Here is a 24,469-nt window from a genome sequence, read left to right on the forward strand (position 1 = left end):
TTTATTTCCCGCCCAGAATACCAACAAACATAAATGGACACACATTAAACTCGGCTCTTTCAGAATGTTTCAGCATGAAGTCTGCTTCTTTTTTTGCTTTTTTAACCTAAAGTGGACTAGATAGAATAGTAAGTAGATGACCACAGGATATGAAAATCCCTTCAACTTTTCAACAGCATAGATCTGACAAAGATCTGTATGGCTTTAACATACGAAATTGAATGGTATCACATTTACACATTCATAAAAATTGAGACTGCCTAAGCTTACGGTATTAAAATGCCTTTAGTGTAAACCCGTGAAAATCCGGGGTTGAATAGGTCTTCAGCACCCCATGCTTGCTGTAAATGGCGACTAACGGGATCGGGTGGTCAGACTCGCTGACGTGGCCATCGTATCCCAATTGCATGGATCGATGCTCATGATGTCATCACTGAATTGTCTAATGCATACTCGACTATTTACCGAACGCCGTCATATAACTGGAATATTGCAACCAGCCTGTTTCCAATAAGTCAATTTTGTCCTCCCAAAATAACTCTGATACATGTATATTGTGACAAAAAGATTCATGCACATACAAATGTTAATAGGTGTACGAAAAATAGGTTCTATGATTAAGGAAACTATGCATGTTAGAGCCTGAAGCAAGTAGATCAATAGGATTAATATTTTGGGATGATTCATTATAACTTTACATAATCAAATATTCATTCACAATCAATCCTTGAATGGTCACAGTATGAATATGTGGGTGTGGTATATGTGTTTCGTACATCTCTTGCACAAATCATCCTCTGGCAAAATCCCTCATATATATTTCCTCAGCTTGGTTGGTAATCATAGAGTCTGCTTCAATTGGATTTGTTTATTGGCAAGAACAATGACTGACGCCCCGATGCCCAAGAAACAATTTCAGCAGTTTTGCCTAAACTGGTTACATGAGCGTTTACGAAGATGACCACGGGGATTGATACTCTCAAGCTTCACTTTACATACTTGTCATGTAAAATGTGCCATAAAATAGACCCGTGAAGATTCCGGGGTAGAAAAGGTCTTCAGCAACCCATGCTTGCCGTAAAAAGTGACTATGCTTGTCGTAAAAGGCGACTAACGGGATCGGGTGGTCAGGCTCGCTGACTTGGTTGACGCATGTCATCGATCCCAATTGCGTGGATGGATGCTCATGATATTAATCACTGGATTGTCTGGTCCAGACTCGATTATTTACAGACCGGCGTCATATAGCTGGAATATTGCTGAGTGCGGCGTTAAACAACAAACCAACCAACCAAAGCCATAAAATAATGGCTGTGTTAGTACACCTAATTCAAACTATCTGATCTAGATAAGGTCACATGTTTTCGATCTATATCACAAGAGAAATTTATAGATAAGAAAGCGATATAAATGTAACGTCTCAACACTATCTCTCACTTCTCGCTCACAATGATCGGAACAGTCGTCTCGTCTGCCGTACTCCTGGCTCTTGTCGTTTACTCCGAGTCTGCATCACTTCCGGTGGTGGCAGTTGCAGTTGACAAATGTGTCCATCAAAACAAGACGTACATGGTTGGTGAAAAGACCGAGAGCGCGTGTATGCCCTGCGAGTGCACGCCTAGCGGCCGTATGGCCTGCATGGTTATTGATTGTTTCTTCGCCCCTCCATGTGTCGACCATGTGACGAAGCCGGGGCAGTGCTGTGCGACTTGTCCAAACGGTATTTAACCACTTATTTCTGTCAAGATATCGTGTTCTACTTCATAGACTGGAGGGCGGTCAGTTGGCCTAGTTGTTAAAACGTTCGCTCGTCACGCTGAAGACCCGGGTTCGATTCCCGACATTGGTACAATGTGTGAAGCCCATTTCTGGTGTCCCCCGCCGTGATGTTGTTGGAATATTGCTAGAAGCGGCGTAAAACCATACTCACTCACTCACTTATAGACAGGAAGTTATAGAATGGTTGTGTGATAAAGCTGCTACAATTAATAATGCTTTGAAATAGTGTTGACGCATAGTTTTGAAGAACGCATTTGGTCGTGATAATTATTTTCTCAAATCAAACCGTCGTGATTTGTGCTTTGTCAGCCATAATTACAGATTTCAATAATGCCAATCAAGCAGTTAGTTATAAATGTGTGTGGTATATTGCTGGAATTGATGGAATTAGTGGCGTAAAACTATATTCACTCACTCTCTATGAAGTGTTGCATTGATGTCCTCTCATACGGCTATGCCAGAACTGTAAGCAGTGCTTAGCTCTTCACTTGATGGTGAACATGGTCTTATACCTTCACAAGAATTGGCAATCATTTGGTCATATGTCATTGTGACGGCCAATACATATTGCGAAATTACGCACAGATCAGTATTATTCACCCGTATGGTACTTGTTGTTACCATGTCTGGTGCTCGGCATTAAGGGGCTGAAACAAGGACTGGTCGGCTTAGAGTCAGTATACTGTGTCTGAGTGGGGTATTCAATTCAACCTGCGTCTCTTTAGACGTCTTTTGGTTTGCCGTGGCCGGGGATCAAACCCAGACCTTCCGCTCTCCGGGCGAACGCTTTACCACTAGACGACGGAGGCGGTCTAGTCACATTCAAGAGAAATTATTGAAGAAATTATAGATAAAACTGTATTATCCCCTACACGATACACTATTACACCAGAATATGTCGGTCCCTGACAACAGTAGCGATAGATGAGTTAAGACAGTTTCGTGATAAATTCCACACCACAAGACCACAGATCCATAGTTCAAATCCATTTTCGGGAGCGGTTGCAAATATAATTAACAATTCATATTTTAATTAACATAGCATGTTAAATGAACATTGATAGTTTTTAAGAGTAGAATTCTCAGGTGTTGGCATAATCTATATAAAGTGTTGTTTAGTGTTGTGTACAAAAAACGTAAAAAACGTATGTCGAACAGTTTGAAGCCACATGTTACTTCCAGCCATTCCTCTATCTTATCTGCTTTAATATAGGTCACGTGACCAATCCTGTTCTCGTGGGTTGTTAGTCCGGCAGCAAGTTTCAGTCATGCTGTTTTTTTCTATCCATCTGCTTCCTTCCACTGTTGACTAGTGAGGCTGCTTCCATAGCAACCAATAATGACATTTGCGTCATTGGAAACAAAACGTATCATGCGGGAGAGGCCATTAGTGACAACCCCTGTAGACCATGCAGGTGCGGAGGGGGTAATGCCATCTCCTGTATGATAGTGGACTGTGCCATGCCTATGTGTGTGGATCCTACCAGAAAGGATGGCCAGTGTTGTCAGTATTGCCCCAATGGTAAGAAATATTGTCAAGGATCCGTTTCCATCTCGTGATAGGGCTGTCATCCCCACGTTCTCGGGTTTCGCCAAATGATGCATGTCATCGTATCCCAATTGCTTGGATCGATGCTCATGATGTCAATCACTGGATTGTGTGGTCCAGACCCGATTATTTACAGACCGCTCATATAGCTGGAATATTGCTGAGTGCGGCGTTAAACAACAACCAACCAACCAACCAAATGGGCAATCGTCAACGACCTGCTAGACTTTCTCACATAGTAAGCTGTGACGCCGGGAGGTAACAATATTGCTGTTTTAAGGAGTATTTTACTAAATGTAGATTCTTGTGACAGAAAATGTCAAGATCAATTTGGTTGATTACTTGAAGTTGTCATCGGACGTTCTTTTAAAACTATAAAATGCGTTATTTAAACCTCCTGAATTACATCACATTGCATTGTTTTCTCGACAAGATTCGGAACATTTAGATTTCAAACTCCGAAAAACATACCTTGTTCCTGTTCACTGTCATTTTGAATATACAGTAAACTACGGTTATAACGAACACTCTTATAACGAACTGACGGATCTAACGAATTTATTTTTTTGTCTCGGCCATTTGCTGTATATATGCTGTATGGATGCTCATAACGAACTACGGTTATAACGAACTAAAATTCGCCGTCCCTTTGAGTTCGTTTTAACCGTAGTTTACTGTGCCGTTAGATGACGCCAATGGAGACTTTAACGCCTGAACAGGGTCTTGTCATTCGACGTTTGAACAAGAACAAATACAATCTTAAACCCCTTCTACCCACCCACTTCGAAGAATGGCAGGTTACGACGATTATTGCATGGGGTTGGCCATGTGTGTAGGGCCATGTAGTCTATCCGATCTGTACTGTCTATGTCTGTGTTGCAGGAAGGAACTGCAAGTATGGCGATCACATTATCAAGGAGGGGGAAACGTACAAGCCAGACGCTAAGACCGAGTGTAAATGCAACACCCACGTATTCGGGATGGCCTCCCTGAAAGCTGTGTGTGCCACGACTGCCACCATCGCCTAATGTGCCAAAGTTCAGAAATAAATGTATGACTAACAGGTGTGGTCATTTCGGGTCCTTTGTTATTTTTCTGATGTAACCATGTTTGTTTTGTTTGTTTATTTGTTGTTTAACGCAGCGCTCAGCAATATTCCAGCTATATGACGGCAGTCTGTAAGTAATCGAGTCTGGACCAGACAATTCAGTGACTGATATCATGAGCATCGATCCTGTCAAATTGGGATCGATGACACGCATCAACCAATTCAGCGAGCCTGACCACCCGATTCCGTTAGTCGCCTCTTACGACAACCATAGTCGTCTATTACTACAAGCATGGGTTGCTGAAGACCTTTTCTCGGATCTACACTCTGACCTTCACAGATGTAAAATGTGTGACACCCATCACAGATACCCATCGTCATATGATCTGAAAGTCAAACAAAACTCACTCACTCTATTCAAAGACACGCAGAAAGAAAGAAGAAATGTAATTTTTAACAAAATCAATTCAAAACATTTCTTGTAAACAAAAAAGCAGGTCACTGTCAAGGTACTCCTTTTCTTATCTTATTTCGGGGGCGCGGGTGGCCCAGTCGTCTAAGGCGCCGCGATTCGCTGTGCAGAGTTGCGTCCCTTGGGCACGCCAGAAACCTATGATTGTGGGTTCGAATCCCGGTTCGCCCCCGATTATGTTTCTAGGTATGTCAGCACCATACCCGAAGTGGTAAACGTCTGAGACCTGCATCACTTCGGGTTTTCCTCCCACAATAAGCTGACACGCCGAGATATAACTGGAATACTGTTAAAAGCGGCGTTAAACCAAACTCACTCACTCACTCACTGATCTTATTTCGACCCACACTGGAACCCATTGAGTTCAAGACCCAACAGATACGGAGGATGGAAAACATCGACCCAACAAACAGCATGGCTTCCGTTACTTTATTGTCACCAATGCGTGCTATACATTAGGTGTGGGTGGTGTTACAGACAGCTCGGTAGGCGGGGCCGTACTGCTGGGGGACGAACTCACACCGACAGGTCACACCCCCCTCCGTGTACACCTCCCCCTCCTTCAGCACCTTGTCGCCATGTTGACAGTTTAGACCTGTAAAAAAAGCGACAAAACTTTGTTTATAATCGTAAGAAATCTCTAGTGAGGCATGTCAATTAGCAGTCTGAAAAAAACACAGAAACACGTAGATATAAACACACAAAAAGTTCACCTTCATTCTTCGTGTTTGAAACGGGGACCATTGGGCAGATATCACGGACCAGTCCTACAGTCATAATTCACTCACTCACTCACTCACCCAAATCCATCCTACCACCCACTTACTCGCTCGCTCACTCACTCACTCACTCACTCACTCACTCACTCACTCACTCAAACCCACTCACTCACTCACTCACTCACCCACCCAACTCACTCACCCGACTACTCACTCAGCAGTGGGCACTTCTATGCAGCCTACATCATTCCCTAGCATACAGCTCAGATCACTTTGAAGACATTGGGCTTGGGAGGAAGATGACTCACATGACATTTGTGTTAAACCACTCAATTCACTCACTCTCACTTTGGCCCGTGAAGATCCGGTGTAGAATAGGTCTTCAGCATTCCATGTTTGCCGTAAAAGGCGACTGTGCTTGTCGTAAGAGGCGACTAACGGGATCGGGTGGTCAGGCTCGCTGACTTGGTTGATACATGTCATCGGTCCCAACCACGTTGATCGATGCTCATGTTGTCAATCACTGGATTGTCTGGTCAAGACTCGATTATTTACAGACTGCCGTCATATAGCTGGAATATTGCTGAGTGCGGCGTTAAACAACAAACCAAACCAAACCACTCACTCTCAACCATACTCAATAACTCGCTTACAGTCTTAATACGGCAAATCTTACCATCGGGGCACTCCTGACAGCACTGGGATGACAGGTAGGTTGGGTTGACACAATGCGTCGGCGAACAGGTGATGTACACACAGTTGACCGAGCGGCCCTCGGCACAGACACAGGGCTGACATGTACTCTTCATGAACGTCTCCCCGATGGCAAAGGCCTTGCTTCCATAATAGCAGGTAGTCGCGGAGTCGAGGGTCGTCAATGGAGAGCCGATGCAGGTTGCGATAATTCCACAACAAACTACCCACGCTGCTATCTGCATGTTTCCAATGGCGTATGTAGTTTACAACAATCTTGTGTTGCAATGATCTACATAGATAACAAAGTATGAGCAATATGTTGACGTTGTCCGCACTATCAACGATTGGCTTTACAAGGATCAACTGCAATGGTTAGAAGTCCTTCACAGGTAGCCATGAAAACATCAACGCCAAGCTGAATAATAACCAGTGTCAATCATTCAAATGTCTGGTCCAGACTCGACTGTTTACAACCGCCGCTATATAGCTGGAATATTGCGGAGTGCGGCGTTAAACACCATACTAACAAACAATCTCAGGTGAAGGCGTGGACCACATATACGTATGGAAGCTGGACAGGGACATCATCTCAATGTGTTTTATGCTAACTATGGCTTCGGCAGCACATCAGACTCTGCCACGACTATTTAACAACAAGGACCATACTAATCTTATTGCTGCGGTTTAGTCGCCAAGTGACCTGTATAAAACGTGTGCCACTCATCCCAGATACCCATCATCATTTGGCCTCACCCATCATCATATGACCTCACCGTCATCATATGACCTCATCGTCATCATATTGCATCAACCATTATCATATGACCTCACCCATCATCATTTGGCCTCACCCATCATCATTTGGCCTCACCGTCATCATATGACCTCATCGTCATCATATTGCATCAACCATTATCATATGACCTCACCCATCATCATATGGCCTCACCCATCATCATATGGCCTCACCCATCACCATGTGGCCTGACATTTGCTATAGCAGCACCAGAGAGTACTCACTCACTAATATTTCGAAACATTACTTCAGTGGTACAACATCTGATCTGACGACGATGTCAGCAATAAAGCTGTCACTGTTCTCCTTTTCCGACACATTTTAGAACTTAATGACGGTGTTAAAGACCCACAAATACGGAGGATGGAAAACATCGACCCAACAAACAGCATGGCTTCCGTTACTTTATTGTCACCAATGCGTGCTATACATTAGGTGTGGGTGGTGTTACAGACAGCTCGGTAGGCGGGGCCGTACTGCTGGGGGACGAACTCACACCGACAGGTCACACACCCCTCCGTGTACACCTCCCCCTCCTTCAGCACCTTGTCGCCATGTTGACAGTTTAGACCTGTAAAATAAAGCGACAAAACTTTGTTTATAATCGTAAGAAATCTCTGGTGTAGCAAATCAATTAGCAGCCTGAAAAAAAACACAGGTACAATTCACACTAGGATTCTGCATCGGAGATTTTGGGTCACTTTAGTGTCAAATTTGTAAATGTCCCCCATGTGTTTTCTACCATACATCGTCTTGAAAGCTTTACTTAGGCCTTACTAATGGCGCAAGAGTCGTATGATTGGTTTTATTATACACACACACCAAATGGTCAATATAACGTTTTTAAGACGTCGACGTTTAAGATTTATCTTACATGTGTATAACAATGGCATGTTACCACAAACGCCTGGTACACGTCTGAATAAAACCCACAGAGCCCTTTCAATGATCATAAGAAATCTCATCTTCTCCAGACAAGGGGATTAACTGACCATAAAAGTCCAGTTTCCACCCTTGCCGATCTAGGCTGTAATTTCCAGGCTCGGTTCTAGCGAAAACCAGTAGCTAGTACGAGTTATGTCCCTTCCATGTCCCACCTATTGACCAATCAGAGTCCACCTCTCATATCACATGCACGTTGATCCAAACAAAATGGCAGCGGCCAATCAAGACGATTTGATCAATATCATTAACAATTAATAATCACTGCCTCAGAGACACCCCGTGCATATGTATTGTCGCACAACACTTGGGCACTTTGATTAAAACATAGAAAAGATTTAGAAAATATCTGCCGACGCCAGTTGACGGTTCGCATGTTGTTACGAACACGATAACGATTTCGTTGCGTGATATTGATTGGACTATGCAAAGACTCGTTACTTCGGCAAAGGTGGAAACTGGACTTTCATAGTCAGTTTACTCCCTTGCCTCGGGAAGATGAGGAAGTCTCATTCTGCCATGATGACACACGATCTACCATGTCATACATAATATCCACCTGATCCTGGGGGCACGGGTGGCCCAGTCGTCTAAGGTGCCGCGATTCGCTGTGCAGAGTTGCGTCCCTTGGAAACCTATGATTGTGGGTTCGAATCCCGGTTCGCCCCGATTATGTTTCTAGGTTTGTCAGCACCATACCCATGCTCGTGGGTTTCACCGAAGTGGTAAACGTCTGAGACCTGCATCACTTCGGGCTTTCCTCTCACATTAAGCTGACACGCCGTGATATAACTGGACTACTGTTAAAAGCGGCGTAAAACCCAACTCACTCACTCACTCACTCCACCTGATCATGCTGTAGGCTATAAATACGTGATGTGGGGACCTCGGAATCTGGAAGAGATCCATTGCAGATCCTGCACCTACTCCACAGGTATTACTTTTAATCGAGGGCAAGATGGCCGACTTGTCTACCTGTTCTTTGAATCCAAGATGACCCCAGTGCTGCTCCTTTATCGATCAGCGTTTCAAACTGCAACTGATGTATTGTTTGACTGATATCATGGAACAGTCACTCAGTCATTATTAAAATCCCTCACTCACAACTCGCAACTCAATCACTCAGTAACAGTGGGTAGAGGTGGCCCAGCCGTCTAAGGCGCCACAATTCGCTGTTTAGAGAGTTTGGTACCCTGGACACGCAAGAAACGTCTGATTTTGGATTTGAATCCCTGTTCGCCCCAATTATGTTTCCCGGTTTGTCAGCACCATACCCGTGCTCGTGGGTTTCCCCAAAGTGGTAAACGTCTGAGACCTGCATCAATTTGGGTTTTCCTCCCACATCAAGCTGACACGCCGCGATATGACTGGAATGCTATTGAAAGTAGGTTTGAACCCAACTCAATCACTCACTAACACCGATCTTACCATCGGGGCACTCCTGACAGCACTGGGATGACAGGTAGGCTGGGTTGACACAATGTGTCGGCGAACAGTTGATGTACACACAGCTGATTGAGCGACCTTCAACACACACGCAAGGCTGACACGCGCTCTTCAAGAAAGTCTCCCCGATGGCGATGGCCTTGGTTGCGTAATGGCAGGTAGTCGCGGGGTCCAGGGTCGTCAATGGAGAGCCGAGGCAGGTTGTAATAATACCACAACAAACTACCCATGTTACTATCTGCATGTTTCCAATGTCGTGTGTAGTTTACAAAAACATTGTGTTGCAATGGTCTACATAGATAACAAAATATGAAACATGTGTTGACGCTTTGAATGATATACATGAGAATAATGGAAGCTATTTTGATATAAGTGTGGTTGTTGGATTTCTTAGATATTTGAATAGGCGCAGATTCATTCTTAGGCACAACTGACGACGCGGCCAAGTTGCTGGTAAAGTTACAAGCTATACTTAGCAGCCATTTTATCCAAACTATTCCCGATCGCGGTTTTACAAGAATCAACTGCAATCGTTAGAAGTACTTAAAAGAGAGCCAAGAAAACATCTACAACAATCACTTTGGTGAACCCCGTGAAGATCCGGTCTTCAGTTACCAATGCGTGTCGTAAGAGGTGACTAACGGGATCAGGTGGTCATACTCGCTGACTTGGTTGATACATGTCAACGTAGTCCAATTGCGCAGATCGATGCTCATGATGTCAATCATTGAATTGTCTGATCCAGACTGGAATATTTATAACCGACAGCGGTGAATTTCAACAGATACTTTATTGTCACCAATGCGTGCTATACATTAGGTGTGGGTGGTGTTACAGACAGCTCGGTAGGCGGGGCCGTACTGCTGGGGGACGAACTCACACCGACAGGTCACACCCCCCTCCGTGTACACCTCCCCCTCCTTCAGCACCTTGTCGCCATGTTGACAGTTTAGACCTGGAACAAGCATGATTCTCTCAGCACCTGGGAGGTGAACATTTCGCGAAACTTTCGTCTCATTTTGCAATTCAACGGAACAGACACACTTAGAATGGATATTTAGCAAATACAAAGGACGTATTTAGGTAATACTGTCCTAACTACATCAATTATTAAGCTTGTGAATGTTTACGCGTTATCTAGATTGAATTTGGATAACAATGACATTTTATAAACATTAGGTAATGTCATCGCAATGTGCAAAGTTGACGTGCCGGGATCCCCTGATTGTGGATTGAAGCTGACCCCAATGAAATGTTTCTCGTGCATCAGCGCGCCCTTTATAATCCTGTGTCTGCCATGTGTATTGCAAATACAACAAATTCTAATTTCCCGCGCCATATGATGCTGACACTGCAGCGGAAATAAATGCAGCATCTTCCCGAGGCAAGAGAGTTTACTGACTTTAAAAGTCCTGTTTCCACCCTTACCGAACTGGGCTGGAATTTCTGTGCTCGATCGTAGCGCCATCAGTTGCTGTTAGGAGTTATGTCCCTTCTATGCCTCTCCTATGGACCAATCAGATTCCACCTCTCGTGTCACTTGCATTTGCTTCAAACAAAATGGCGGCGCCCAGTCAGGACGATCTGATCGACAATCTAGATCTATATTGTGATAAAACGGTTCTTACTTCACGTAGTGCATCAAATCACGTGAGCACCTTAATTAAAAACATGAAAAGAATTGGAAAAGATCTGTTGACAACGAGTTGGCGGTGCACATGCTTTGCAAATCCTGCAATCGACCGAACTCTGCATGACAGTTTACGAACCGGATTTCCATTTCGTTTGGACAATGGACAATGCATAGATTCGTTAGTACAGCTAAAAGTCCATTATACCAGCCTAGTTCGGCAAGGGTGGAAACTGGACTTTTATAGTCGGTTAACTCTCTCGCCTTGGGAAGATGTAACTGCAGTTGTCCGCGTCGGGTCGAATCCTGCGCTGATGTGAGCAAGCCGAGAAGGCGTTGCCAACTGTGAATCGAGAGTCCCGACGACAGGTCTGCCTGGACCAGAGGTTGGAACAAGTTCCAACGTGTCAGCGGAAGGAGGAGGAGGACTCGACGTAAGTCGAATAGACCCCCGATGAACTGAAGGGCCTGGGAGGGAATCAACGCCGACGTCTTTTAAGGCGATTTGCCAACCGAGTTGCTGAATAACCCGGAGAGTAAATCCGATCTGGTTGTGAAGCAACCGAGACGAGGGGTCGCTCGTCAGGCAGTCGTCTGTGTGCGAACTGACGAGGATCCCCCGCTGGTGTAGGAACGTCCCTAGGGGCTTGGTGACACGAGTGAAAGGCCACGAGGCCGTAGATTATCCGTGCTTGACAAGTGGTGTTGTATTAAACAGCCGAGTCCCATTGTTTCCCATTTGTGGCTTTTGGTATTCTTAGTGGGGATTTAGTACAAGATGCTCTTCCTCGTCACATTGTTTCCAATACAAAATATACAACTGTCCAATCTCCAACCTCACGTTTCAGAAAAATGTTCCAGGAAAACATTCACTTATGGAAGTTGGGCAAGGGGCAAGAAACATAACTCATTTTACATTGGCGTTGAACACCACTCACTCACTCACTCATTCACCCATCCACACCCAATAACTTGCTTATTGTCTTAACGCAACTCTTACCATCAGGGCACTCCCTACAGCACTGGGATGAGGAGTAGGTTGAGTTGACACAATGTGTCGGCGCACAACTGATGTACACACAGTTGACAGAGGGGCCATAATTCTCTTCAGCACAAACACAGGGCTGGCACTCGTTCTTCATGAAAGTCTCCCCAATGGCGAAGGCCTTGTTGCCATACTGGCAGCTACCCCGGGGGTCGGGGGTCGTCAATGGAGAGCCGAAGCAGGTTGCGATAATTCCCAAACTAGCTGCCCACGTTGCTATCTGCATGTCGTCCATGTCTACAAATTTGTGTTGTGATAGTCTACATAGATAATGGAGAATACAAACTGTGAAGTCAAATCAGTGCATTGTCTTGAATACCCTATGGCTGTATGTGTTGAAGTAGTAGGTATCCGTACTCCCTGTGACTGTATGTGTTGAAGTAGTAGGTATCCGTACTCCCTGTGACTGTATGTGTTGAATTAGAAGGTATCTGTATTCCCTGTGACTGTAGATGTTGAAGTAGAAGGTACCCGTACTCCCTGTGACTGTTTGTGTTGAAATAGCAGGTACCCGTACTCCCTGTGACTGTAGATGTTGAAGTAGTAGATACCCGTACTCCTTGTGACTGTAGGTGTTGAAGTAGCAAGTACCCGTACTCCCTGTCACTGTATGTGTTGAAGTAGTAGGTGCCCGTATTCCCTGTGACTGTAGATGTTGAAGTAGTAGGTACCCGTACTCCCTGTGACTGTATGTGTTGAAGTAGAAGGTATCCGTACTCCCTGTGACTGTTTGTGTTGAAGTAGTAGGTACCCGTACTCCCTGTGACTGTATGTGTTGAAGTAGCAGGTACCCGTACTCCCTGTGACTGTAGATGTTGAAGTAGAAGGTACCCGTACTCCCTGTGACTGTAGATGTTGAAGTAGCAGGTACCCGTACTCCCTGTGACTGTATGTGTTGAAGTAGTAGGTGCCCGTACTCCCTGTGACTGTATGTGTTGAAGTAGCAGGTATCCGTACTACCTGTGACTGTATGTGTTGAAGTAGGGGGTACCCGTACTCCCTGTGACTGTATGTGTTGAAGTAGTAGGTGCCCGTACTCCCTGTGACTGTATGTGTTGAAGTAGCAGGTGCCCGTATTCCCTGTGACTGTAGGTGTTGAAGTAGCAGGTATCCGTACTCCCTGTGACTGTAGATGTTGAAGTAGCAGGTACCCGTACTCCCTGTGACTGTATGTGTTGAAGTAGTAGGTACCCGTACTACCTGTGACTGTATGTGTTGAAGTAGTAGATACCCGTACTCCCTGTGACTGTATGTGTTGAAGTAGAAGGTATCCGTACTCCCTGTGACTGTATGTGTTGAAGTAGTAGGTACCCGTACTCCCTGTGACTGTATGTGTTGAAGTAGAAGGTATCCGTACTCCCAGTGACTGTAGGTGTTGAAGTAGCAGGTATCCGTACTCCCTGTGACTGTAGGTGTTGAAGTAGTAGATACCCGTACTCCCTGTGACTGTATGTGCTGAAGTAGCAAGTACCAGTACTCCCTGTGACTGTAGATGTTGAAGTAGTAGATACCCGTACTCCCTGTGACTGTAGGTGTTGAAGTAGCAAGTACCCGTACTCCCTGTGACTGTAGATGTTGAAGTAGTAGGTACCCGTACTCCCTGTGACTGTAGGTGTTGAAGTAGCAGGTACCCGTACTCCCTTTGACTGTAGATGTTGAAGTAGAAGGTACCCGTACTCCCTGTGACTGTAGGTGTTGAAGTAGTAGGTACCCGTACTCCCTTTGACTGTAGATGTTGAAGTAGAAGGTACCCGTACTCCTTGTGACTGTAGGTGTTGAAGTAGTAGGTACCCGTACTCCCTTTGACTGTAGATGTTGAAGTAGAAGGTACCCGTACTCCTTGTGACTGTAGATGTTGAAGTAGCAGGTTCCCGTACTCCCTGTGACTGTAGGTGTTGAAGTAGTAGGTACCCGTACTCCCTGTGACTGTAGATATTGAAGTAGGAGGTACCCGTACTCCCTGTCACTGTTTGTGTTGAAGTAGTAGGTACCCGTACTCCCTGTGACTGTAGATGTTGAAGTAGCAGGTACCCGTACTTCCTGTCACTGTATGTGTTGAAGTAGGAAGTACCCGTACTCCCTGTCACTGTTTGTGTTGAAGTAGCAGGTATCCAGCCAAGAAGATCATTTTGAAGTATGTCAGGCGGCAAGGCTAATTTTATACGAATGTCACTCTAAACTGAGACCCGTGAAGATCCGGGATAGAATAGGTCTTCAGCAACCCATGCTTACCGTAAAAGGTGACTATGCTTGTCGTAAAAGGCGACTAACGGGATCGGGTGGTCAGGCTCGCTAACTTGGTTTATACATGTCATCATATCCCAATTTCGTGGATCGATGCTCATGATGTCAATCACTGGATTGTGTGGTCCAGACTCGATTATTTACAGACCGTCGTCATATTGTTGGAATATTGCTATGTGCGGGGTTAAATAACAAACAAAACAAACAAAACAAACAAAACCATATTTTTGTCAAAATTATATGTCACAAACGTGTCGATAAAGATGGTTGTATTGCAATTATTTGTTTATTCCTTCCAGGTAAACTACGTAAGAAAAAACGTAATAACACCACATATTCTGATTTTTTTAATCAGCAGGAATGTGGACTTTTTTTGCTGCTACACGCAAATGGCATCCACGGATGCCGGTGGGTACGATTTTACATCAGGGCAGCTGCAGGTGAGCCCATCAATCATAGTCTCTTGTCCGGCAGGAATCACCTGGTTACCATGGCGACAGTTAGGACCTGTTGTAAAACATATATGACAATGTTACAATATTAACATAATATCACAAAGGCACAATCTATAAAGTTAATAGCGAATATTGTTTCGGAGACAATGATGGCAAACCCAATTATAGTAAAGGATTAGAAATGATCCTCTGTTTAGTCAACGTGTATTTTGGACCAGAACAGCTTCTGAAGATAGGAGATAATCTACCGATCTTCATCGTTGTTATCAGTTACTAGACATATAGGATATGCCTATATCTTATACTGAATAATTCGACCCGTGAAGATCCGGGTTAGAAATGGTATTCATCAACCCATGCTTGTCGTAAAAGGAGATTATTCTTGTCGTAAGAGTGGACTAACGGCAGCGGGGGGTCAGACTCGCTGACTTGGTTCATGCATGTCATCGGATCCCAACTGCGTGGATCGATGCTCATGATATCAATCACTGGACTGTCTGGCCCAAGCACAATTATTTACAGTCCACCACCATATAGCTTGAATATTGCTAAGTGCGACGTTGAACAAGAAAACAACAAAATTACATGCAAAACAACTCACCGTTTGGACAAACAGTACAACACTCCCCCGCTGTCCGGAAGGGATCCACGCATGCGCTGTCCTGACACATGAGCGCGACGCACGAGATACCCAGATTGACATCGCACACACAGGGCTCACATTCGTTCTTCATGAACTTCTGACCAGGGTGGAAGAACTGAACACCGTACTGACAACCCTGGACGGGTAACCCTTCAGTCGGAGCGGCGTTCAGAAGGAGGCCAAGCAAGACGACACCAAGCCACATGTCTACACGGCAATCAGGCTGGGTTGTTTGTCGAGATGTTATTGTACAGGGTTGGACTGATAAGAGTCAGCAATGCACCTCGTAAAACTGGTTTCTTTACGTTGTTATATCAGTGTAATGGTCTTATTTGAATACTACTCAACCTTTGATAGGGACATTTCTATCTTTCCATGAGACATAAGAAGTACATGAAAGTATATTATACACGCACTTGACTATTCAAGTTCCGTTAATCCGACATTGTTGGTTGCATATGATTATGTCGGATTAACGAGTATGTCGGATAAACGAAATTAGGTAGTATAAACGTTCGTGATCGAAAATCGGACTACTACACGATAGATGACGATTCAAACACGTTGTAATAAAACAAAAGAAAAAAGGAAATATGCATGTGTGTGTGTGGCTGCTTGTACTAGTCCGGACTGATGCCGATGTATAGTGCTAGCTCACTGAGATACCATGCCGCAGTTTAACATGAATACCCCACACAGACACAGTATACTGACTCCGAGCCGACCAGTCCTTGCATTAGCCCCTTATGCCGAGCTCCAGACAGGGTAACAACAAGTACCATCTTTTAACGAACCGAACCCCTGACCTTGCGCTCTCCGGGCGGACGCTCTACCACTAGACCACGGAGGCGGTCACAGTGGGAGAGAGAATGACATACATATATGTGATTATCCTTATCAAAAGTTGAGTAGTATGTTAGATAAGGCCGTCATTACGTATAGTTGAAAGCTCAAGATAATCACATATATCTGACCCTACACATGGAATACAAACTCTACATTCACGTTATTAATACATAGATCCACAGGAACCGCAATGGATAATATATACAGCAAAACCTTGATGACATATCGTCCAGTAAATATGCAAACAAAACTATATTCAAGAAATATTCTCGATAAATTTCGAAGCTAGTAAAAATATATGAATGATATATGCAGCTCGTTTAATATTCTTCATGCACCTCTTGTGACGCCATCCTATTGTTCTCCAATCGGGTTAACTCTCATATACTGGTATGTTACAATATCCCTGGGATTATATCAAAGTTTCGGTGATATTGTAACGTCTCCGTGGTACCGGGGTGATGTAAAATAAACGACAAAATTAATGTCTTGTCTATTTTTCAAAGGATCGAACTTGAAACTAGCGCTAATAAATCACGAAACTTCTAAGGATCTCTTTTTTAAAGTACACGCACGACAGCAAGACCTAGTGTACGTCCGTTTCCTAAGGTCCATAAAAAGTGTGTTGGGAACACAATATTGTTGATAATGCAGTTTCAGATTTTTTTCGGTTATATGTCAGATAAAAAAAAACTTGCAGTGCCCCCATTCAAAGAGATAAGTTGATCTTAAAGACGCTGCATCGCACATCATCCATAGCTATTAAATAATTGCGTATAACATGTTTTTAACCACAGTTGGCCCCAGTGACAAATATAAAATGAGCCTCGCGATTCATGAAGGCCATTTAAGACCTAAACTATTGAGTGAAGCACCTCATAAATATCCTAGACCTCCTCCTCAGGTGGAAACATCTTGAAGCGTCTCTACAATGCCTTCATCACATGAGTCTGTAACACGCATCCTGTATCGCGAAATCTACTGATAGCTGATCATGTTGTTTCCTTGCTCAATACTCCATACGTGATATATGGTGGCTCATGTCCATGATTTAATAACAAGAGTGTGTAGAAAACCTTCATTTTCTTACTGTTTCATTTCCTACATCAATTCCTACATTTTCATATCACGTCCGTACTTGTTCTCCCGTTCGTATTTTGTCAAAAACCCGGAAGACGTGTCGGGCAGGCGCAGTGACTACTTCTTGATTTTAGCAGACATCTCTGTCCGAATAATCACGAACTAGGCCAATAACTGCCATATTTATGTCTTTACTCGCGTAGAAGCGAGATGTTTAAAAATTTGAAGAGTAAGATTGAGCAAAAGGTAGCTCAGTTGCCTCTACGGAATACCGTGACGGGAGTGTTGAAGGTAAATGACTGTAAACAGGCAGGAACTAGACTTGGTCTAACCGGCCTGGCAATGTGAAGGCGGAAGTGTCAGCTGTTGCTGTGGCTGTTTGTGTCGGATCTAATATGTTTGACTGATACCCTGATAATGTTACATCACGAAGTGCAGTGGTGTGTGCCCCGGAGAACCCTGCAGCAGAATCCATGTTTCAGTAGTATCATAACACTAGTATGTGCATCCGGCATCGTCCGGCCATGTTCCTCATCTGTCCTCGTCATGACAATCTCTTCTGTATTGAAATACCAGCATCCTCGCGTGTTTTATTTATTTTGAATTATGTAGGAAAAATATATTTCGTCTTCTCTATGGCACTGTACAAAGTGTCAATGAGTGAATTAAAGTAAACCTCCGAGATCAGATATATATATGCACATATTTCCCAGAAAAATTAACTCCAAAACATGACATTTGTTACCTGTATACAAATATGACATGCCTCAACAAAAGGCCCAACACAGTTTTTGTCCAAAAATAGATTCATTGGATTAGCGTCCTGATTACTTTACTCGGTTTGTCAGCACTATGCCAATCTGTGTCAAAAAAATTCGAGTTTACTAGCTCAAACCTCATGTAAGGTCTGTTTTGGTGTTATCGTTTTTGTGTTTTATCATATCTCTTTATTAGACTGGACAGAATTTTACTGAACAGGGCTTCGGACTAGTGGCTAATATTACAGACTGCCATACCCGTGCTCATGGATGTCACCAAAATGAATCACGTCTGGGACATGCATCACATCGTGCTTTCCTCTCACATAAAGCTGACACGCCATAATATAGGTTAACTGGAATACTGTTTTAAGTGTCGCTAAACCCAACTCACTCACTCATGGGATAAGACTGAGTAAGGATGGAATGAAATCTCAGTACTTGTTGCTATCATAGGACACCTAAGTTAGGAACCAGTCCTTGATGAAACAATCTCAATTGCAATTCAAGAAAAATCAGTGATTTATTAAACCTAAGAGCAAAATTTCACTGTGTGTGAATTGTCGACATAAAACTGCAAGTGCCAAGAGTTGCCAGGTTCATTAGTTCATGTTACAGGCACAAGTCTGACCTACATTGAGCATGCTGAGCAAGATGATGTCAGGTTTAAAATCATGAAGTGACCTGGTACTCGGTGCACAAATATAGCAGTATATACAGTACAGGATATAATCCTTTTTCATTCCAAGTGCAAATATGATTCTGCATATTCAGGAAGTTGATCAGGTGTAAGTAAATAAAACCATGACAAACTGAAATTGACGGTGCCTGACATTCGACATAAGCATGAGAAGGTGTGACAATGGAACATCTACAGAAACGTCCATTATTTACCCTTTGTAGTGTTCACAGTTGGCAGCATTAGAAATTGGCAGTAGTTCTGTAGTCCTTGCCAAACTGCCCAATAGTTAAGGTATCATAAGGACTAGTAGAAATTTGCCATTATTAAGGGTTTGGCTGTATGTTCGTTCATCTTTATAAGGACTAGTGGGCTAAAACTGCTAGTTTTTCCTTACTGGTTGGGGGAGGGGGATGTCCTCTCGGTTTTCTCCCATCTTGCCTATAGTATTCAAATTGAGAGAATCCCAAAATCATCCTATATCTGAAATAAAAAAAGTTATATCAGAGTTATGACAAGGGCTCCATAACCATGTTAACTGTCATACTTAATTTCAAAGACTGCTCTGTGTGTCTTTTCTGGAATGAAGATTGTTGGCCATGCTAACCATTGCTAACAGTGACATTCAGTTTCGGTAGGTTGAAGAGTATGGACCACCACCAAAAACATTCTAGTTTGTGTTTTAATGTCCTGTCCGGTATTTGCAATATCTGGGGCAAATAAGTGTTAACAGTAACCACGGTAACAAAAATAATGGACATTGTCATAAATTGTTTTCAGAGTCACTGCCCCTGAATTTGGACTGATATGTTGAACATATTCATTTTGTTATCAACTTATCAAACTATAAATACATTCTTATAAGAAGTCAAAAGGCTATGATAAAATCCTATTGCAGGGATGGAAAATAACCAAGAACATATACACCTGAATAGTGATAACATATACCCATAAATGTTTCAAATTCTACTTTCCGTTTATCATGTTAATAGGATACGGTTAACATTAACAAGTCTGGTCCAGACTTGCTGTCTATTCCATCCCTGATATTACCTTTATCTGTTCATTGTACATGTGATATGTTGTATTATCAGTTTTGTTATTGATTTTCTGTTTCATCACTGCCACCAGACAATTTCAAAATACAAATAATATGCATCACCAAGGCTTTGACAAACATGACAAACTGAATTTGAATTACCGTATTAAACATGTTTCTCTCCACACGATTGCAATGTATGGTGTGTGAGAGAGGTCATTCACAATTAGTTAGGGGAGGCCAGACAATGAATAAGGCCAGGCCAAATTAAATCTTGATTTAGAGGACTTTAGATGAATTATAATAAATCATATTTGAAATGTTGTCATGAAATAGATGTTTTATCATTTGTAAGCAAAAGTCATGAAAATACAATAAAAATGTATGTGTTTAGGGAAATCTTTTTTTCTTACATACTTGTAAAACAAATTGATAACAGTCAGCGGTAGAAATTGGCACTAGTCCTATAGTCCTTGCCAAACTGCCCAATAGTTAAGGTATCCTAAGGACTAGCAGAAATTTGCCATTTTTAAGGGTTTTGTTATATGTTATCATTATAAGGACTAGTGGACTAAAACCATCTTCCCGAGGCAAGAGAGTAAACTGACTATACAAGTCCAGTTTCCACCCTTGCCGAACTAGGCTGGTATTATGGAGTTACATTTTGTCTGGACTAACGAGTCTATGCATAGTCCAATCAAAATCGCGCATCGAAATCAAAATCCGGTTCGTAAACTGTCGTGCAGATTTCGATCGATTGCAGGATTTGCAAAGCATGTGCACCGCCAACTCGATGTCAGCAGATATTTTCCAAATCTTTTCATGTTTTTAATCAGGGTGCTCACGTGATTTGATACATTTCGCCATGTAAGACCCGTTTTATCACAATATAGATCTTGATTGTCGAGCAGATCGCCCTGACTGAGCGCCACCATTTTATGTGAAGCAAACACAAGTGATCCGAGAGGTGGAATCTGATTGGTCCATAGGAGAGGCTTAGAACATGTAGAAGGGACATAATTGGTAATAGCTACTGATGGCGCAACGATCGAGCCCAGTAATTCCAGCCGAGTTCGGCAAGGGTGGAAACTGGACTTTTAAAGTCAGTTAACTCCCTTGCCTCGGGAAGATAACTAAAACTGTTAGTTTCTACCGCTGACATCTGATCTGATTTTGATGAAAGTGAGGTAATGTAAACATGTCATAACCCTGTTTTATTTACTTAAAGGATTAATTGTTTATTGTTAAGCAAGTTTATCTCTGCACCCATTGTAATATACAGTACTAGGTGACTCGTCTTGCATCAAAACAGGGCTGTGTAGACAGAGTACGGTGATCCCAGTGTCGGATTAACAAGACCGATTCATGAGTGATTTCAGCAATTCGGAGTTGGAGTGCGAGACCATCATATTAACAGGTCTTAATAATACTGTTTTAATCGGTTCCCATCACTAGTGTCGGATTAACAAGACTTGACTGTATCTCAAAACTACAGTGAAAACAAACACACAACAATATGTTACACGTGCTAAATTTAGGGTAACACAATGTAAGACAAGTCGTCACATCTTGTACAGTGCATTCTGCAAAATGTTTGCAAAATCTACACAATTAGATAAACATATGTCATAAAATGGTTATCTTTCATTGAGAAAATATTCCATTTTTATATATTTATCCTTTGTTTACCATGGTTGTACGGCACCAGATGTCAACAAAGCCTAATTAGGAGCTAGAGATACAGTCAGTTTGATGTTTAAAGAAAAAATCATATTCCTTGCTGTAAGATATGTATGTAATTATACAGAAAAACGTGTGGAGGACATTGAAAGGCTCTCATCAGGCTAGTCTGTCTGATTTCAGAATAAGCACATTTGTACACAAACAAGAAAAGCCTGGTCATGTGATATGCAAATTAGTTTATGGCAGTGGTGTAATGCTATGCTGTCTCTGTACCGGAGTGCGGCAACATTCCACATGACGACAATCGCAGCACTGCGACTACTGGTTACAGCTGTCAGGGTCCCTACCATTAAGATCAATCATTTCCAGTGGGAGAGCATCTGCCCGGAGAGCAGAAGGTCCGGGGTTCGATTCCCAGACGCGTCATACCAAAAGACATTAAAAGACTGTACTTGTTGTTACCCTTCCTGGTGCTCAGCATTAAGGGGATAAAACATGGACTGGTTGGCTTTGAGTCTGTATAGTATGTCTGAGCTTGTACATGCTAAGTGAAATAATATTAGATGTTAGATTCTTCTTTTTTTAAGCCTGCTGTAAACCTTATTTCGCTTGCCCTCAGAATTTGTAGCTAGTCTTACATTTTCTTTCACAATGTTCAGTTTTATTCAGTTCCGAATTTTAGCAAAATATAACATTGAAAATTGGATCAGAATGATAACCCTGAAATGCTACTTGTCTTTGAGGACTGCCGGTGCGATCGGGTAGCCTAGTGGTTAAACCGTTAAAGCGCTCTCTCATCACGCCGAAGACCCATGTTCGATTCCTGACATGGGTACAATATGTGAAGCCCAATCCTGAGTATTGCTACAAGCAGCATGAAACCATACTCACTCACAATGAGGACTGCTATCATTGGATATTTACTTGCCCTCAGCTCAATGTAGTTGTCTCGGGATAGCAGACTAGCATGAATTTCGAAAGACTATGGTCTATGGAAATATTCCCTGTGCATTAAGCTGACACACTATGGTACGACTGTAACCCTATCTCTGGGATGTCAGTCTACAGCACAGATGGTGATCACATTGATTAGGATGCTGTATATGCACAGGGTGGTGTCCACACGCTGGGACGACCATGTTTTCCTACATGAGGAACATTCATACCTCCAACTATAATAAGAACAGGCAGAAAATAAAGGTATATTATTATGATTTTACTATGATGGGTATGCTTATTGTAATTAGTGAATGGGGATCGGGATTTCATGTGATTTGATTTCGGAGTCCAGATCTTACTGCTTGTGTTGATGGAGAAGTGGAGATAATTCATGTGTCTGACGGTCAGGTGTTCATTGTGTACCGCTGGAGATTTTCTGTTAAATATTGATTAGTTTTGACTAATCATTTGCTGATGATGGAGGTTCATATTCTCAACACCATTCAGGATCATTAGGTCAGACTTGATGACTCCGTTGTCTTTGTGTCGTCCTGCCGCGAGTGTTTGACTCAGGGCGCTTGCTTTCAGTCACTAGTTTGTCGGTATTTCCAGCATGCCAGGATATGGCTGGATTATTGCTGACTGCAGCATTAAGAGTGAGTGAGTATGATTTTATGCCGCTTTTATCAATATTCCAGCAATATCATGGCGGGGGACACCTGAAATGGGCTTCACACATTGTACCCATGTCGGGAATCGAACCCGGGTCTTCAGCGTGATAAGTGAACGCTTTGACCACTAGGCTATCCGACCGCCCCTGCAGCATTAAGAACATCCACTTACTTGACCTGATTTTGTTGATATGACTGCTTACGTTGTATGGTGTTTTTATTTCAGAATGATAACGAAGACACTCCAGGGAAACCACTGGCAGAGAGCACACCTCAGAAAGGCAGTGGTCAGGATAGAGGTGGGGGAGGGGATGGCCCCGCCCTGCTGGATCTGAGTGGGCAAGATGGGGCTGTAGCATCCCCACCTCAGGAGGGGGTCCCCACAGGGCAGTTGGTGGAGATCCCTCTGGAGTCTACTAACAATGACAGTCATTACGAGGTAGGAGACGAAGTTTGATTAAATTTCATTTTAGCTGTTTCTTTCATTTTGTTTTTTTGTTTTTTGAGAGGCCACAGGTCGCCCAGTCATGTAAGGTGCCGCAATTCACTATGCAGAATTGCATCCCTTGGATATGCCAGAAACCTATGATTGTGGGTATGAATCCCGGTTCACCCCAATTTTGTTTCTAGGTTTGTCAGCACCATACTGTACTTCGGGCTTTTCTCCTCACATAAAGCCAATCAGTACATATTGTAATGCTGGAGTCATGATGTGTACTGTGATCCTGAACCTGCATCAATTGCATGGCCCAACTCCACAGGGCGCACCTCCACAGGACCCAGCTCCACAGGACCCACCTCCACATGACCCACCTCCACATGACCCAGCTCCACACATGACCCAGCTCCACACATGACCCAGCTCCACATGACCCATTTCCCCATGACCCACCTCCACATGACCCAGCTCCACATGACCCAGTTCCAGATGACCAAGTTCCACATGACCCACCTCCACATGACCCACCTCCACATGACCCACCTTCACATGACCCAGTTCCACACGACCCACCTCCACATGACCCACCTCCACACATGACCCACCTCCACATGACCCACCTCCACACATGACCCACCTCCACATGACCCACCTCCACACATGACCCACCTCCACATGACCCACCTCCACATGACCCACCTCCACACATGACCCACCTCTACACATGACCCACCTCCACATGACCCACCTCCACACATAACCCACCACCACATGACCCACCTCCACACATGACCCAGTTCCACACATGACCCACCTCCACATGACCCACCTCCACACATAACCCACCTCCACATGACCCACCTCCACACAT

The 24,469-nt window shown here is 43.5% G+C and overlaps 5 protein-coding genes across 6 annotated transcripts in view; 2 read left to right on the forward strand and 3 right to left on the reverse strand.

Annotated features, from left to right (window-relative positions):
- Window positions 1-1,425: 1,425 nt before the first annotated feature.
- Window positions 1,426-4,393, forward strand: LOC139464306 (chordin-like protein 1). Its single transcript, XM_071245827.1, has 2 exons — window positions 1,426-1,720; window positions 4,211-4,393. Exons 1-2 carry the CDS (start codon window positions 1,450-1,452, stop codon window positions 4,354-4,356), a joined length of 417 nt encoding a protein of 138 aa, XP_071101928.1. The 5' UTR covers window positions 1,426-1,449; the 3' UTR covers window positions 4,357-4,393.
- An 869-nt stretch (window positions 4,394-5,262) lies between these two features.
- On the reverse strand, window positions 5,263-6,542 carry LOC139464307 (thrombospondin-2-like). Its single transcript, XM_071245828.1, has 2 exons — window positions 6,244-6,542; window positions 5,263-5,443 (listed from the first exon to the last, which is right to left on the reverse strand). Exons 1-2 carry the CDS (start codon window positions 6,503-6,505, stop codon window positions 5,304-5,306), a joined length of 402 nt encoding a protein of 133 aa, XP_071101929.1. The 5' UTR covers window positions 6,506-6,542; the 3' UTR covers window positions 5,263-5,303.
- A 3,696-nt stretch (window positions 6,543-10,238) lies between these two features.
- On the reverse strand, window positions 10,239-12,357 carry LOC139464309 (thrombospondin-2-like). Its single transcript, XM_071245829.1, has 2 exons — window positions 12,078-12,357; window positions 10,239-10,402 (listed from the first exon to the last, which is right to left on the reverse strand). Exons 1-2 carry the CDS (start codon window positions 12,355-12,357, stop codon window positions 10,263-10,265), a joined length of 420 nt encoding a protein of 139 aa, XP_071101930.1. The 3' UTR covers window positions 10,239-10,262.
- A 2,276-nt stretch (window positions 12,358-14,633) lies between these two features.
- On the reverse strand, window positions 14,634-15,745 carry LOC139464310 (von Willebrand factor C domain-containing protein 2-like). Its single transcript, XM_071245830.1, has 2 exons — window positions 15,423-15,745; window positions 14,634-14,873 (listed from the first exon to the last, which is right to left on the reverse strand). The coding sequence occupies exons 1-2, from the start codon at window positions 15,667-15,669 to the stop codon at window positions 14,746-14,748; spliced, it is 375 nt and encodes a 124-aa protein (XP_071101931.1). The 5' UTR covers window positions 15,670-15,745; the 3' UTR covers window positions 14,634-14,745.
- Window positions 15,746-17,505: 1,760 nt separating this feature from the next.
- Window positions 17,506-24,469, forward strand: part of LOC139464868 (golgin subfamily A member 4-like) — a 47,423-nt gene continuing 40,459 nt past the window's right edge. For both annotated transcript variants that reach the window (XM_071246426.1, XM_071246425.1), the window contains exons 1-2: window positions 17,506-17,681; window positions 23,386-23,598. In XM_071246426.1, the coding sequence (XP_071102527.1) occupies window positions 17,601-17,681; window positions 23,386-23,598 (294 nt within the window). In that variant the 5' untranslated portion in view covers window positions 17,506-17,600. The remainder of the gene's footprint in view (window positions 17,682-23,385; window positions 23,599-24,469) is intronic.

This window comes from Haliotis cracherodii, unplaced genomic scaffold (genome assembly GCF_022045235.1).
Source record: "Haliotis cracherodii isolate W230 unplaced genomic scaffold, xgHalCrac1.p SCAF_17, whole genome shotgun sequence".
In the NCBI taxonomy this organism is placed as follows: Eukaryota; Metazoa; Mollusca; class Gastropoda; order Lepetellida; family Haliotidae; genus Haliotis; species Haliotis cracherodii.

Excerpts from the sequence above, each read along its gene's own strand:
- LOC139464306 (XM_071245827.1), top strand. The coding sequence starts at position 1,450 with ATGATCGGAACAGTCGTCTCGTCTGCCGTACTCCTGGCTCTTGTCGTT. Across the intron at positions 1,721-4,210 it reads CTGTGCGACTTGTCCAAACG|GAAGGAACTGCAAGTATGGC; the intron begins GTATTTAACCAC and ends TCTGTGTTGCAG.
- LOC139464307 (XM_071245828.1), bottom strand. The coding sequence starts at position 6,505 with ATGCAGATAGCAGCGTGGGTAGTTTGTTGTGGAATTATCGCAACCTGC. Across the intron at positions 5,444-6,243 it reads CTGTCAGGAGTGCCCCGATG|GTCTAAACTGTCAACATGGC; the intron begins GTAAGATTTGCC and ends CTTTTTTTACAG.
- LOC139464310 (XM_071245830.1), bottom strand. The coding sequence starts at position 15,669 with ATGTGGCTTGGTGTCGTCTTGCTTGGCCTCCTTCTGAACGCCGCTCCG. Across the intron at positions 14,874-15,422 it reads TTGTACTGTTTGTCCAAACG|GTCCTAACTGTCGCCATGGT; the intron begins GTGAGTTGTTTT and ends GTTTTACAACAG.
- LOC139464309 (XM_071245829.1), bottom strand. The coding sequence starts at position 12,357 with ATGGACGACATGCAGATAGCAACGTGGGCAGCTAGTTTGGGAATTATC. Across the intron at positions 10,403-12,077 it reads CTGTAGGGAGTGCCCTGATG|GTCTAAACTGTCAACATGGC; the intron begins GTAAGAGTTGCG and ends TGCTTGTTCCAG.